A 16,457-nucleotide genomic window follows, 5' to 3' on the forward strand; every position below is an offset into this window, starting at 1 on the left:
TAATCCGTCACGGAAACGGAGCTTTTCGAAAACGCTCTTCGAACCGGAGGAATCTGAAAACGCCGGCTTTGCGTTTTAGTTTGGACGGAAAGCATTTTGAAAAGAAAGCTTTTTGAAAACGACGAATATGATTTCCCTTCCCGAGTTTTCCCCAACCACAAATCCAAAACTACCAAGTATTGTCGCGTTTTTAAATTCCTCTGGCGTTCTGAAGACGGTGCCTTATTTTCGTCAATTTCCTTCCACTTTGTTGGAAATTTTTGACGCACGCGCGCGTACAAGTTTGGTTTCGTTGTCTGACGTCACCCTGCCCCTCGGCAGGTAGTTTAAAATTTCAACAATAACCCAACATAACGAATAGGATTTTATTTTTCGCCGAGCTAGATATGGAAATTAGTTCACGTTTTACCATAGATAACACACGGCGACAACTGAATTATCAACCGGATGTTTGTTGCAGCGTTTAGAGTCAGGCATGTTTATACTGGCAGGGATATTGGACTGATAAGATGAATCCAGACTACGACTATTTATTTAAACTGCTTTTGATCGGCGATTCCGGCGTTGGAAAATCGTGTCTATTGATTCGTTTCGCAGACGACACGTTCACTGAGAGTTTTATAAGCACGATAGGCGTCGATTTTAAAATACGGACTTTGAATGTTGGTGGCAAGGTGGTGAAGCTCCAAATTTGGGATACAGCGGGTCAGGAGCGTTTCCGAACACTCACAACGGCGTACTACCGGAGTGCACATGGGATAATCATGGTATACGATGTAAATGAAATGGAGACATATTTGCACATTGATCAGTGGCTGGAAGAAGTGGAGCGTTACGCTTGCGAAGGTGTAAACAAGCTACTTGTTGGAAATAAATGCGATCTGCTTGGCAAGCGACAAGTTGAGTACGAAGTGGCGAAAAGTTTCGCGGAGAAGCTTCAAATTTCGTTTATTGAAACGAGCGCGAAAGATCGAACAAATGTGGACAACGTGTTTTACACAATGGCAGAAGAGTTGAGAGAAAAACTCGGTTCACCACTGACATCTCCCGATGGATCAGGAGAAACATTAAGCTTGAAAGACAGTTCCCCTGTAAAAACAAGTAGCTGGCCGAAATGTTGCAGTTTTTCGTAATTTCGCGGCAGAAAATCACAACGGCACGCGATCCGCCATCTTTGATTGTGGTTCTCATTATAAGCAAGACAGTTACTCCAGACCTTAAAACATTAACTTTTATTTACTTCAAAATGAAACAGATGTAAACTTAGGCCAGCTGCACGCGAAGCTGGCAACATTTTTCCCTCACGCATATCAAGTGCTACGATTTTTTCATAATTCTTATGGGAATATTAATAAAAGAAATTATATTGGCCGGGTACAATTAGTCGTCAGAAGGGACATGTCGGATAAATTATGCGTGCATAACAAATACAATTTGCGTTGTCAGGTTTGAAAAATTTCCAACGTATATGATAACATGTTTCAATGAAAACCGAGTAAAAAAGCAGTAAATTGGCAATTTTATTTCTCTTTTTTTTTTTTCAGGGTCCAATCTATTGTAGCTAAACATGCTTACAAATCGTGACAGCCATTAGCATATTCCTGTCAGACCAACATCCTTTTAATGCTCCTTTATGAATAAATTTTAAGTTACAGTATATGATTTGTTACAGTCCAGCAGCTACCCGCAGTCAAGCACGGACACACGCAGATTTCTTTTGTTGGCTTATATATAAAGTTTTACGTATAAATTTTTTGTCAATATGAAGACAGAAAGGAACAAAACCGGCAAACTTGAAAACTGACCGAATAAAACCGCAGTACAAAAACGGTTTTTTGTTTTCGTTTTTATCATTATTTTCATTTATCGTTTTCGTTTGTGGAAAAACCACAGACCAGAAAAATCAAACTCGGAATGTAGAGCGAAACATGTTTGTTGTCAATGCACTGACAACTTCCAGTCTGTCCATGCTAGTCAACAAAGTTACGACTCTATATTTATAGACGGGGTATAGCTATCACCAACAAGCGTTTCTCTTGGAAGTGTTTCAACTGCAGCTGACACGGTCCTTGTTAGAGGAAAAGTGTTGGAATATTCTTGAAGACGTAGTCAATGAATTTGAACCTAGTTCAATACAAACAAATGCAAAAAAAAACCCAGAAATTTTGCTGTGGAACTTGTTAAAAAGACCACCTGCATCACAAACGCAACCATCAAGAGACAAAGGTAGGAACACGGAAGCTTTTTCCTGGCATTTACTGTCTGTTCTGTGCACAATGGCTCCCTAACCCCCTTACCTGGTAAACATCTCTGTGAACACTAGGAAAATCAGTCAGTGACCAAACTCCAAGCATGCAAACAAACTACCCCGACGACGAAGAACCTGAAATAAACTAAAAGAAAGCTCCCTCCAACAGAGTAGCGCAGGCCCTCGATAAACTAATAAATAAGATCGCAACAAGCGAACAGCGAAAGGCTGCAATACAGAAATAGAAAGATCCCGACAGTAGAATAGAACAACCTTACAAGTTATAAGTTACAAAATCTCTGCTAGGGAACAGCGAATGTGCAGAGTTAACAAGTAAAAAGATCCCAAATGGGATATAGAGAATGCTTAAAAGTTAGAAGGAAAGAGATCCCAGCAGGGAATATCGCATGCTTACACTGAGTAATTAACAAGTAAAAAGATTGTGGCAAGGGAACGGCGCACGCTTGCAATTACTAGGACCCCGTTTACACTACGTAAGCCGGAGGAATTTGAAAGCGGAGTTTTATTTCTCCGGTTAGCCCGTCCATACTAATCCGTCACGGCAACGGAACTTTTCATAAACGTTCTTCAAATTAGAGGAATTTGACAACGCGGGTTTTCCGTTTTAGTGTGGACGGAAAACATTTAAACAACGAAGCTTTTTAAAAACGATAACGTTACGAGAATCATGGTATTTCCTGCCCGAGGTTTCTTCAATCACAAATCCAAAATGACTGGTGATTACAGCGTTTTCAAATTCCTCCAGCGTAATGTGAACGCAAAACATTTGACGCGTTTTCAAAGTGATACCTTCGTTTTCAAATCCCTCCGGCGTAGCGTGGACAGGGCCTGGGTGAAAAAGTTGGAAGAAAGAGAAGGCGCATTTCTTTAATTTATAGCTGAAACATACGATACCGAAAAGATTTGCTTTCTGCTTCAGTTCTAGTGTACTTTTAATGAGCCACTTACATAAAAATCTGAAACGCCCTTATTGGTTTCTTGTCTGGATCTCAATTGTAGTTTTTACTTAACATATATATTTTTTGTTTTATACTTGTGAAATGTTCGTGGCTAGTCTGACGCGGCGTTTCGTCTCCGCCAAGAGACTCTTCAGAGACCTTTAGTATTCAAAGGCAAACTCGTTGAGCATCACGCCCAAAGTCCCGTTTACAATGCTCAACGAGTTTGCCTTTGAATTCTAAAGGTCTCTGAAGAGTCTCTTGGCCGAGACGACACGCCGCGTCAGACTAGCCACGAACATTTCACAAGTATTTGACAATTGTTTGCTTTTGTATATATTTGTTGTTTTGTACTTTAATTTATGAATAGTAAAATATTACATTTTAATGTATTTTCAAGTAATACGTGTGCGATATTTGTGAACGGCCAATTATTATGTTCACAGAGGTATTTTATGCTACCTACATATCTTTACTTCTATATCTTCTGTTGGCATAGGACGATCTCGCAGACTGAGCAGCAACCTGCGAACGGGCTCCCGGCGAGCCCGAACGAAGCGTCTCGTGTCGCCCCGATCGCTTAGCCCTCCGAATTCTTCAGTTTCGCGCTCGTCCGTTCGCTTCGCTCGCCGAATTTTTTTCCGTCCTCGCCGCAAGCCTGTTTGCAGGCCAACTGAACAGCTCACAGTAGACTCAGCAGTTCAGTTTGTATAGCATTACATCAGTTTCGCAGATGTAGAGGATTTAAAGTCTTTTTGAGCCCAAGTTTTCAGTAACATACCCTGTTATAGGGATCAAAATTCTACAGTTTTTTTGCTCTATTTGGAGCATCGACTAAATTTTTGGAGCTAATAACATTAATATAATAATGACAGTTCTCATTTTACTTGAAATCTCGGTTAGAAGAGAATCGCGCGACTAAATTTTCATAGCTACTATTAAAAATGTCGAAAGAAAAGAAAGACAAGGTGATAATTCATGAAACAAGACGTGAAATGCTAAGAAATCAACGAAAATAAAGAACGATGAAAACAAATTAAATTATCTCTTAATATACATGTACCCTATGTACTTTGTATGCATCTGAAGTCTGCTTGAAACAAAAAGAATTGAGAAAAAGGTTATTAACAATGCAAGAATATTTTGTGTTCAGTAATGGTGACTCTGACAAAAAGTTATTTCGTTCTGTTAAAGCTCAGCCATTGAAAAGACGATAATGACGTGTTTCGAATGGTCGTTGTCAACGACCCGTGTTGTGAGTCGACGTTGTCGCCTAGTCTGTGAGCAGGCGCGAAATTTCGAATTTGCCGCTTCAAATGAAAAAGCTTAAAAGTGATGAAAGATTAGCGAGTTAATCAAGAGTACGACAGAACGTATTTTTTGTGTTATCATATGACTGAGAAAATTACTGCATTGTGATTGGCTGAGAGCAGGCCAATTTATCGTTAATTCTCTAATTTGCACTGCAGTGCAGATTAACACGCGCTTGTTCGCAATTTTCTCAGTCATATAACAAATGAGTAATCGCATGAAAGCTCGAGCAATTAAGGATTTACACTACTCGTGATATGTTAAAATTCTCAGTTCAAGTTGCACTCGCCAAATGTAATAATTTTCAGAGAATTTTCAAATTTCTCTCGTAGTGTAAATCCTTAATTACACTCGCATTCATACGATTACCTATACTAACACGAGAAAATTAGCTATGAAAATAAACGCAAAACTAATCATTTGTGCTGAAGTGGCATTTTGATGTACAGGTATTGACCATATTGACTGAAGTTAATTTCTTGCCAAAGTGCACCATACATTTTTAAGTACACGAAAACTCAGCGAAGATCTGCATTTTCAAAGCACTACTTGAACAACGACCAAAACATCAAAATTATAAATAACGCGCCTTTGCGATGCGTTTTGAAAATAAAACTTTGAACTTAACAACTTGGCTTGAAACAATTTAAGATCGAAGGAGACTTTCTGAGATACCTACTTTGCTTTCACCTTGTTCGGCCGGTTGATTGAAAATAACTTTTCTCGCGGCTTTGCCATCAAGTAGTTCAACCAAGGCGGGACCAAGGCAAAGAAGCCAGCCTCCCACGTAACGTGAGGCAAATTTAACTTACTTGGCACATGAATGCAGAACAATTTAGCAAGGAAAATGATGATTGAAAACCAACTTGCGCGGGTAAATAGGCATAATGAAAACCCTTGCGTAGGGATTTAAACATACCGCACCATTTCCGAAGCGACAATTTTACTCCTGTGAACAATGCCAAAATCACTATATATGCGTGCGAAATAGAAGGCATTTTTCGTATTTCTACTGAGTTTAAGCTCCCTCCACACTACACCGGAGAAATTAGAAAACGAAGCTTTATTTCTACGGTTCACACCAATCCGTCAGAAAAACGGAGCTTTTCGAAAACGCTCTTCAAACCTGAGGAATTTGAAAACGCTGGCTTTGCGTTTTAGTGTGGACTGAAAATATTTTGAAAATTGTTTGAAAACGGAGCTTCAACAAGTCAAACACATGTCCTCAAACACAAACCGAAAATGGCCGTTGACTCTGTTACGTTTTCAAATTTCTCCGGCGAAGTGTGGACGGAAAACATTTGATGCGGTTTCAGGGTGAAAATCCATTGTAAAATTTCTCCGGCGTAGTGTGTACGGGGTTTTAGGCATAAGTCTATTAGCACTCATTGCAAAAGCTTTTCTGTTTTTGGCTACGCTACTTACTATCTATTCTGCTGTAGATAGCGAGTAGTTCGAGTATCCTAGCAGTAACCAAAATGGCGACCGCTTCTTGGCGTTTTCGAAGTGTCTGTCAAAAGGATTTGGATACAAGTTTGAACGACTAGTAGATTTACACTAAAATAATTTGATTATTCGCTCTCGATTTCTACTCGATAGGAATCAATTTCTAATTGTATAATATAAATACGATTTTTCACCAATCAGCGCGCTTATTTTATTGGGCTATTTTTCTAATAAATTTTAACATCTAGTAACGTACCTGGCATTACTTGCGAATAATTGTTGGAATGAACTGAGAAAAAAATGCGAAAAGTTATCAGACATATAAACTGTGTAAAGAGACCACTGGACAGGAAAAGTTTTTTTTTTTTTTGTACGCAGTCCAGAATTTACATAATCTGACAACTGACAACTATCCTTTCCCCAAGAAAGATTTTTCTTAAGAGTAACACAACAATAATTAGTACTGGTTTCCTTGTTTAGCCTCGAGGTCTAGTCTAAGAAATTTGAAATATTTGTGCAAAACTATTACGTGATGGTGGTCTTGCGTGACCAGCTGGTGAAAAACGTACGCTTGCGCCATGCCAGTCAGCGGTTCGTTACTCCGTCATGTAAAATACCCAGGCAATGCGTTACACGTCACTCGAGCTTGCTGTGCCAATATAAGCAAGCTTGTAAACCTTATAAAATATTTACGGTAAACTTTGAACTCGGAATAAGCTTTATATAGTGCTTGTCATCAAAATTCTCTGTTATTTCCAACCTTCAAACCATGGCCGATATTGTTCAGTTGGAAAGTCCCGATGGAGATTCTGCAACCGTCCACCTTCATGGCAAGTTGGAATTTTTGTTCAGTGCTCTTGATTAGTAATAAGTTTAATCCAACAGGTTTTTCCTGACATCAATCGTAGCTTACTAATTCTGCTTAAATTTTTTTAACAAGATGAGATCTGCTTTTGCAAACTGGATCCTGGGAAAGTTTCACAGAAAACATTTTGTATTGGGAAACAGAGCTAAATTAAGATTAATTAGCTTTTAAAACCATGCATTTATGATGTTAATTTCGGGTTGTTTTATTCAAGCTTAACTTGAAAGTAACTTAAGCTTTAATTGAAAATATTCAAACTCATTGTTTATTTAGGTGGTGACTATTCCAGATAAGCTTTTTATACACTTCTAATAAATGTTTCATTTGGTATTTTTCTGGAATTTCTCAATTGAAGAAAGCTAATCATAAATGGAAGTTACACGAAAATTAAGCTTAAATGCTCAACATTATACAGAATTTGTGTGTAGTACAAACATGTTAAGTCTTCCACATTTAAAATTAAGTAAAACTCCCTACTTCTTCATGTTTGTTATTCTGAGGTATGGGCGACTCCCGGTTTTCACCAAGGTTATGGTAATATTGGCATTCTTTAATATGGGATTGCAACATCTAAATTGCAAACTTTAGCAGCAAACCTTTATACATAGCTGTATCACTTTGTACTGAAAAATCTCTGGATATCCAGTTTGTACAAGTTGGCAGGTATTTAGCTGCTAGCAGCATGTAGGGGTTTCATTTAACATTTTCAGCACTGGATGGCAACTGGCTTTCAGAGGTGGGCAAAACTTTTTGAACTGAACTTCTTTATAAGAAAAACTTCCCTCTAGGTAGTAAAACCAAGTGGGAAAAATCGTCTTCACAGCTGGTCAATTTGCTCGGTGCCCAGCCCTTAATGAAACCTTTGAACATGGGATATCAGAATTTTCTAATTAATTTATTTTTTCTTGATGTGTATATAGGAGCCACAGTGACATCATGGATATGCAAAGGTCAGGAAATGCTGTTTGTAAGGTAAAAATGATAACCCAGTAACATTTCCATGGTATATAAAATGAAGGAAATACTTTATTTTCAAGATACAAGGTGCTAATCCAATGGTTGTATCTTGATCAAGTGGTCTGGGTTTGTCTCACCATGGAGGGGTAGGTCATGGAAGTTAGTCCCCTTTAGGGTAGGTCGGAGTATCCCATATCCCATGAACTTTTGACCCAAATAGTCTACATTCAATATTTTAATCATTCAAAAATTAACCTCAGTTGATTGTATTCCCATATCCTGGGATATCTGTTCTAAAATATCTCATTACTTTTCCTCTATCCCAATAATTTTTTTTACAGAAATATCCTGTACCCTGTAAACCTCTAATAGGGCCTCCAGGTACTGAGTTACTAAATGTATAACGTGTGGTTCCAGATAAAATCCATTGGAGATTCCAACAGGGAGGAGGTCTCGAAAGCCAAAACTGGAATTTCCAGGGGGGGTTCAAACACAAAAACCCTCTGGATATTTTCTAGAATAACACAATCTGCAAAGGACTGGAATAACACCAAGGGGAATAATCCTACTCCATTCACTTCAGCATCGATGCTCATTTTAATTATTATTGAACAGTGAAAAGGCGGTTTTTGATGGAAAGAAGGCAATCAGAGGAGGAATTCCTGTAGTATTCCGTAAGTATACAGAGTAACTCAGTGTTCTCTCTATGTTTTTATAGCTTTGAATAAATTAGATCTTTTTTCACAGCTTATGCCAGACCAATTTGCCAGTCTGTACCTAGTTTCGAACAAATTACTAATAAAATCAACCACATTCAGTGGCTTGTCTTATTAATAATAAGTAATGAGGGAAAAACTCTTTCCTTTGTAACTATAAAAAAAAACATTCAACTGTTGTCATTTGGTGATTGAGAGCATCAGATGAGATATTACAGTGTAGTAACAACTTACTTTTCCAAATTACAACACAGTCTTGTGTAATATTAAATTCAGTGTTGGATTTGCCATGAAACTCTAGCCATGTACAAACGTAACTTAGTCAGTTGTTGGTAAGGCTGTTAGGGTGCAACTGACTGAGCAATTTATCTCGACTAGCAAAACTTGTCAACTAGCAAAACTTGCTTTGTCCATCATGACAAGATGGAGGAGGCAGCCTCGTATTCTCTGTATAGGAGGCAGCTTGGCTGATTGGTTAGGCTGCCGGATTTGAAATCCGGAGGTCGCAGATTCAAGTCCTGCTCTGAGCACTAAGCTAGAGTTGTTTCATGGTAGAACCTAGTTCAAATCCTCGGCCATGTTTGTAAATAGCCAATTGGTCTGCCTCCTGCCAGATTTTTAACCTTGTTATGTTCATTTGCATTTATTTGTTTCATCATTACTTTGTTTCCATTGGTCCTGAATGCCCCATTAATTAGGGGAGTGGTCAATTTATTCATTTACTTAACTGGGCGGCTGGAAGTAAGGGTTCTACTCTGACTATTTTTTGTTGTTGTTTTACAGCAAACTTTGGACCTTGGAGTCTTGGACCTCAGCATGGCTTTGCAAGGACAAGTCAGTGGACAGTCTGTCAACAACCAATGGTTTGGACATTTTTTCATGTCCTAGCAGTAAAAGCACGGAAAAAAAAAAAAAAAAGAGATAGAGATAGAGAGAGAAAACTAAATAAACAAAAAAGTTGTCCCCTTTTAGGAAATATTTCATTTTGGCATCCTCAATCTTTTCTCTTGCAAGAACCTCCTAATTGTAATTTTACTGGATTTTTAACTGTTCAATGGTGTTTTAATATTTTTATTCAGGAAGAGAATGGTCAAACTAGTGCTGTGTTTGTTCTGGAGGACAGTGAAAGTACAAGGCAGATGTGGGATTATAAGTGAGTGCTGTCTAACTTCAGACAAACATCATTATAATTTTCTATTTCACAATCATTGACAATGTTTGACACAATGCTGGCTGAGCCTTGGAAGTGGCTTGCAATGGAAGGCAGGTGCAAGTATAATTCAAATTTATAATACAGCATTACAAGTGAATCTTAAAGTAACTGTAAATTAATAAATGGAAACTGCATTCTCAGATGTGTGATTGTTCTTGTCTTAAAGGTTTAAGGTGATGTATGAAGTGACTGTAGGAAAACATCATCTAAAAACAACCATCACGGTTGAAAACAAAGGTAACACATTCTTCTAAAACACATGCATGCACACTATATTAAGCCATGCTAGGGTACCCTGCAGTATGATATAATGTATTACCCAGATATAATATCAGACAGGATTATGCTGTATTTCTGTCTGTATAATGCAGGCAGCGCTTGCCTGGGTATTTGTGTTGATTTCGTTTGTGGTCCAAAACTTTTACTCTCACAGGATTGCCTCAGCCTCCACCCCAGGAGAATACATAGGAACTGATCAGTATTAGTCTCCTCCGCAGCCTTATTATGGTCATCACGCAATGCTTGTGTGATGCGTGACAACCCTAATAACGGCTGCGGAGACTAGATCAGTATTTGACGGGGAAAAAATGCAAAATTGTCAGAAAATAAGCTGTGATGGACTAGCATACATGTACAATCCACTGAGGAGCAAATAACACCTCTTGTCACTTTTACTGATGTAGGTGACTAAGAAAACTTTTTTACAAGATTTAGTTTAGTGTTCTCTGTCAGTCCATATTGGTGGATGTCAAATCCCATCTGAAAGGGTTGGGGAGGCTCCTCATAAAATTGGAATTAGAGCCCTAAAGAAGACAAAACTGGGCGTGGCATAATCATTATAATTTATTCCACCCCTAAAAGATACTATTTTAGACTGAAACAATTTTAGGTCCAAGTGGTCTTACTACCTACCACGATCACATTCTCTGTGGTACACAATGACAACATTTTTGTGTGTGTGTGCACGACCTACTAAACAACACCCAGGTGGCAAAAATATTTACCGGTCTACAGTTCTCTGCTCTGAACACTCTAACTTGTGATTACCAAATCCACAAAATCACAAGCATCCTAACCCTTTTATAGATGCCTTCACCCCCCTCCCACTCCACCCGGCAGTCCATACAAGTTTTTCCTCACCGTGTCCTGTGAACTTTCTGTCAAATACAGACTTAAAAGTAATAGTTGATATGTGCATCACTAGTTAATAATTTCTAGAATATAATATTAATGACATATAAAACTGTGTTCTCTGCAGATGAAAAGTCCTTTGATTTCACCACCCTTTTTCACACATACTTCAGAGTTCCTGATGTCACAAAAACAACAGTTTCTGGACTAAAGGGTTTAACTTACGTTGACAAGGTACAGTCCTAGGACAAAGATTGTACATGTAGGGAAAGAGAAAAGGAGGATTCCTAGTATATTTATATGAAAGTACCCTATTCTAGAATTAATTCATATGTATATCCAAAATGTCATTTATAACTTGCATGTATATTTATGGATTTATTGTAAGCCTATTAAAGCATGCCAAGACATAACATGCAAGTGCTGTGATTGGCTATTAGCTGGGGCTGGATAATTTTTCCCTGAATGCTCACAAGCATTATGAGTGACGTTCACTGGCTAGCCACAAAAGAGATATTAAAATGTTAGGCACTAAGGTTCACTTGGGCCCTACCATGCTAGGAAAACCTCAGCAATTTTCTCCCAGTTACAAGTCCTCACTCTTGCACACACCTCACACCTCCTTTTGGTGAAGTCTGCTTTCATATGAGCCAATTGCCCATCAGCCTAGGTTTCAGTAGTGTGAGGTGATAAGGAGTATTTCTACTCCCCCCTGGATGGGATGCTAGTTCATAACAGGGTTAGCGTATGTGTAGCCCTACCCATCCTTGGGAGTAAGTATGGCTACTTAACAATTAGACCCGTAGCCCTTGTGGGCTACGGGTCAGTGGCCCATGAGGTGAAGCCGAATGGGCTATTGACCCGTGGCCCTTGAGGGCGAAGGGTCTAATTGTTTTAGTATCACCCAACTAGTCGGACAGAAAAGGTGATAATAAAGTTAGCAAATGCAAGTTGAAGAAATATTTATTTGGGAATAAAACGAAAGAAAGCGTCACGCTCGATGGCGCCAATTTCGCTACTCGATGACTATTACTAATAGTCCCCTAGTAGTGTAGCCAATCAAAATGTAGGATTTACATTAGTCCACTAGTTGGGTGATACTAAACGTATATAGACTATCACAGAGTTACTGAAGAACCACCTACTCCACTTACTGAAGAAGGGCTATAACCAGCGAATATTTGACACTTTTAAGAGCCTTTTGAGCCTTGTATCTAATTTATCGGCAGTGTCAAGCATCTTATGAGGTTTTTGCTCATTGCTACATGTACCGAATTATCACAAAGTTATCCCCCAGCATTAACTTCGCCAGTACTCAGTACCAGTAGTAAGAGTAAAGTATCTTGCCCAAGAACACAACACAATGTCCCTGGCCAGGGCTGAAGCTGCACCACTTGATCTTGAGTTGAGCACACTAACCATTAGGCCACAGTTGATAACTGTTGCCTTCTGCAATCAGCAACTGCATGTTATTGAATGTACAATTAAATTACAATTCCCTGGTATGTTTTTTTTGTTTCTCTGTTGTACTAGGTTCTTGGTGGGAACATATTCACTGAAAGCAATGACCCAGTAAAGATAAATGGCTATACAGATAGGTAAATCATTAATTATTTCAATTAAATGAATTTTCTTTTTAGTTTTATTATTAATTGAATAAAAATAGTTTTTTAATATATAATTGGCTTAATAGATACTTTCTAGGGTTTTTAAAACAGGCTTCTTTAACAGTCAAAGTTTACATATCTGCATTTTTCAACCCTGCGGATAAATAGATTTCAAGACTACCATGACATGATATCATTGTAGTTTCTGTTAAATACTTTTTCTTTTTTTTTCAGGGTTTATCATAATTCTCCAAGTGAGCATAAAATAACGAATGTTGGCTCTGCAAACAGTGATATTACTCTCTGGAAAGAAAACTTTCCAGATACAGGTAAGAAAACATAGTTATGAACATATAAATTTTCAATCTACATATTAATCAATTTTCAACATTTTATCTATTTGTTAACTTTATTTACTATTTACTGTTTAAAGTGAATGAGTATACATACAGCATATTTGATGTTTTTATTTCTGTTCTTGGGAATTTTCTGTAGATTACTATAACATTAATGTTGCAGTTCCTATGCTTGAAAACACTTACATTGTTAATGATAGACAAATGCAATAACTACACACTATATGGTGCAAAGGGAGGACCACCCCTCTGGGATCAGCGCGACAGACGAACTTCCATTGAGTGACCAAAAACCTAACTTCTCTCTCCAGCAGTAAAACCCAGCCTGGAATAAACAGACTATAGGTCAGCTGGGAAAAAGCTTATGCATACTAGAAACCTAACTATAAAATAATGGCACCACAAGCTGAAACCTCCAGTCAGCATCACATGAGAATAAAATATTATAATGGTCCATGAAGGTGCTCAACCAAAGTATAGGAACAATCCAGTGAAGGCCTTGAGCATCATAATCCATTAACTGAGCTTTCTCAATTTGCTTTAAAACTAAAAGTGTTTTATTTTTGATGATTATTTGTATTTTTGGCAGTGGTGTGGAATCCTTGGGCTCAGAAGGCCATCGCAATGTCAGATTTTGGAGATAATGAGGTTTGCCTTTTTTCTGAAAGCTTCAAAAGTATGGTGAAGTCTTGATTACATGAATCTAGATTTGTTGGAACCCTTGAAAATGGTTTGATGTATAAATACTGTGGAAGCCAAAAACCATGGACACTTTGATCTGAGTCTGACAGGTCAATAGTGTAATGACCAATCACAATAAAGTTGTCTGTGCTTTAGTTTTCAATTGGCTTTTTCCTTGCCACATGATAACATTCCATATTTCTGGTGTTCACAGTTGTCTGAGTTTCACAGCAACCAATATTTAAGGAACCGTAGCGAACTGGTCTTTTGATTAAATTTTTATCAAAAATGTTCAAACACATAAAGTCTCCTGTATTTAGAACCACAGTAAGAAGTTCACACAGTCAAACTTGTCTAGGAAATGAGGGTTTTTATGCCAGGTTTGACACTGTCACATTTTTCTTTGTTTTTGTTTCTTTCCCACATCATTTATTATTTAATTTTTTTCGTTTTCTCCTTTTCCAACAGTACCCCAATATGCTCTGTGTTGAAGCAGGATATGTCAACAAGCCTTTTGTCCTTGAGCCAGGAAAGAAATTTGAAGCTCAGCAAACATTTTCATGTTCTTGTGTTTAGGATTTTTTTTGTCTTGCTGGACAATAAACTTGATCATTAGTATTTAGTTTGATCATATATGACAACGCAAGTTAGTTTGGGGATTATAAATGCCAAAATGACAGATTTAGGAATCACAGAAACTCAAACAAACTAGATAAATATTGTTGGACTGTTGGTCATTAAAGTAACAGTACAGTGAATCCTGATTTTTGGAACCTTAAAGGGAAACGAAAATTGGTTTGAAAAATTGGTTAGTTGAGAAACCAGGGGGGAAAATAGTATGAACAGGATTTGACTGAGGGGAGGTAAATGACTTTTGGTTTGAGCTATTGGGAGTTTTGAAAAATGAAGGGTTTGAAAACTTGGGATTCCACTGTACCCCTTATTGAACGACTGCAGCTGTTTTTAGTGCAGTTTTCAATTGAGTGTCTTAATACCAAAACCAACCCAATTCCTTACCAATTAGACCACTCAACCAATCTCAAACTGGAGTTAAACCAAAACCAAAGTAGTTGCAAATGCCTTATTACTTTTGACACTTGATTGAATTAAACCACTCTAATTAGTCTAGTACATAATTAAGTTTAAATAATATTTACATGTTAGTTAGAATATTGATAGTTTATAAAACTTTGCACTTTGCGTGCACAAGAAACAGTGATAAACGAGTTTTGGGTTATCCAAAATGATTCAATCAGTTGTAAGCCAAGTTAACAAAATTGTATTTATCCTTTTTAAATAGTATTTCTGTCTAGCTAATTAATAAGTGAAAGATTAGTCGTCGTTAGTTCATCACATGACAAGTAGTCTAGAGTACCTGGTGTATTCGAATAACCAAAAAAGGACATATGCGAAACACCTTTAATATTCACAGACGACTCTAAACCTCATGGAGACACTCTGTTATAATAGTAATACTGACCGGTGCTTCATTAGCACATGATAAACTAATTTTTCTTTTAGTTTGATAGGAGTGGTAATGCATCACGTATACTGTACAGTTTTCTAGGAGTATCAGTAATTTTAATTTTGGATTGCAAAGTATTCCCCAAGCTTGCAGTTAGGAAGCATTTTTTTTAGTGTTTTGGTTGACAATATTGTCAGTATAGACATTTAATAATATTATCCATCATGTTTTTTAGACTCTTTTCGGTTTCTAGTCCTATTGGAAGCAAGCTTACAAATATGAGGAAAACAATTGTAAATACGAGAGCATGGATTAGTTAATCCAAGATTTACATTTTACGGGTAACAACCTGTTAGAAGATGTGCCATTGTCTTTGCAGCACCAGTGCTTATTTGCCTTGTTGTTTTCCCCTTGTACATTAATTTAGACCACCAGTTACCATCTACGGCAGCGGTATTGCTTCGTTTTTCCTAATATTACAATTTTCCACCCACCATATTCCCTTCTATTATGGTCTTATAACCAGACTCTAAAATGTTACAGATAATTTTCACAACACAAATACGTTCAAATACTGCGAGTTAGGTAATCAATGTATGAAATATTAATTAAATAATATTTTTGTTAATTGAGGGAACAAAGCAAGGCTGCATTTTTACCACAAGTTAATAAAATCAAATTACTTTTGGCAACTCAGTAATTATTGTTGTAACAATTTGAGATGTTCAGATTGAAGTAAGGTATTACTGTTAATAAGATAGTTTGAGACGAAATAATTGTTTTTCTTGTCGTGGTTGTAAGCCCCACTGACCCTCATTGGAAGAGATTACAATCTACAGATTGAAATAATACACTACAGATTTGAACAAAGTCAATGCCGAGACATAAAGAAGTAAAATTTTGTCCAGTACTGTTAGCTTGGGTTAGTTTGTTCAAGTCTGTCAGGTTGATGGCTCGATACTGAACAACAAGTATTAACTAACCGTCAGTGAATAATTTGTTGTTAAGTAAGATACCATAAACAGAGACAATGAGCAATAAATATTACATGGAAAAACCGTCATTTAGAACTCATGTTTTTATTGATCTCTTGTAGCACCATTTTGTAACTGAATGACCAATTGGTAACAAACAAGGTAGAGAATGTTGAAACGAAGGTGATAATTATGTATTTTTGAAATTAAATGTCAATGGAGGCACATAATGGGCCAGTTCCAACATATTAAATTTCTAATGAGGCTCAGAGGCTGTACACAATGAAAGAGATTAAATAATGCGATTTCTTTTGTATCATTCCCGCAAGCCTAAGAGCCGAGTTAGAATTTTAATGTAGCAAACTTGGCCTATTTCAAGGTGTAGGAAAACTAATAAAGAAGTTAGTTTCAGTCTAGTCAACTGAAAGAAGGTGCTATTTATAATACTGTACAAAACAAAACTGACTTCTTTTTAGTACAGGAATTCATGAAAAATGTTAGAAGAAAATATACGTACAAAAGGTGAAG

General features: G+C 37.3%; 1 protein-coding gene and 1 pseudogene across 1 annotated transcript; both read left to right on the top strand.

Annotated features, from left to right (window-relative positions):
- The first annotated feature begins 283 nt into the window (after positions 1 to 283).
- LOC110043352 (ras-related protein ORAB-1 pseudogene) lies at positions 284 to 1,831 on the top strand (annotated as a pseudogene).
- A 4,745-nt stretch (positions 1,832 to 6,576) lies between these two features.
- Positions 6,577 to 16,018, top strand: LOC110043351 (uncharacterized). The gene is made up of 11 exons (XM_020748799.2): positions 6,577 to 6,794; positions 7,750 to 7,801; positions 8,402 to 8,460; positions 9,286 to 9,365; positions 9,582 to 9,655; positions 9,882 to 9,952; positions 10,974 to 11,080; positions 12,380 to 12,444; positions 12,688 to 12,782; positions 13,399 to 13,457; positions 13,959 to 16,018. Exons 1-11 carry the CDS (start codon positions 6,734 to 6,736, stop codon positions 14,064 to 14,066), a joined length of 831 nt encoding a protein of 276 aa, XP_020604458.2. The 5' UTR covers positions 6,577 to 6,733; the 3' UTR covers positions 14,067 to 16,018.
- The last annotated feature ends 439 nt before the right edge of the window (positions 16,019 to 16,457 follow it).

The sequence above is a fragment of the Orbicella faveolata genome, unplaced genomic scaffold, assembly GCF_042242905.1.
Source record: "Orbicella faveolata isolate gen_17 unplaced genomic scaffold, um_ofav_v1 contig_26, whole genome shotgun sequence".
Taxonomy (NCBI): domain Eukaryota; kingdom Metazoa; phylum Cnidaria; class Anthozoa; order Scleractinia; family Merulinidae; genus Orbicella; species Orbicella faveolata.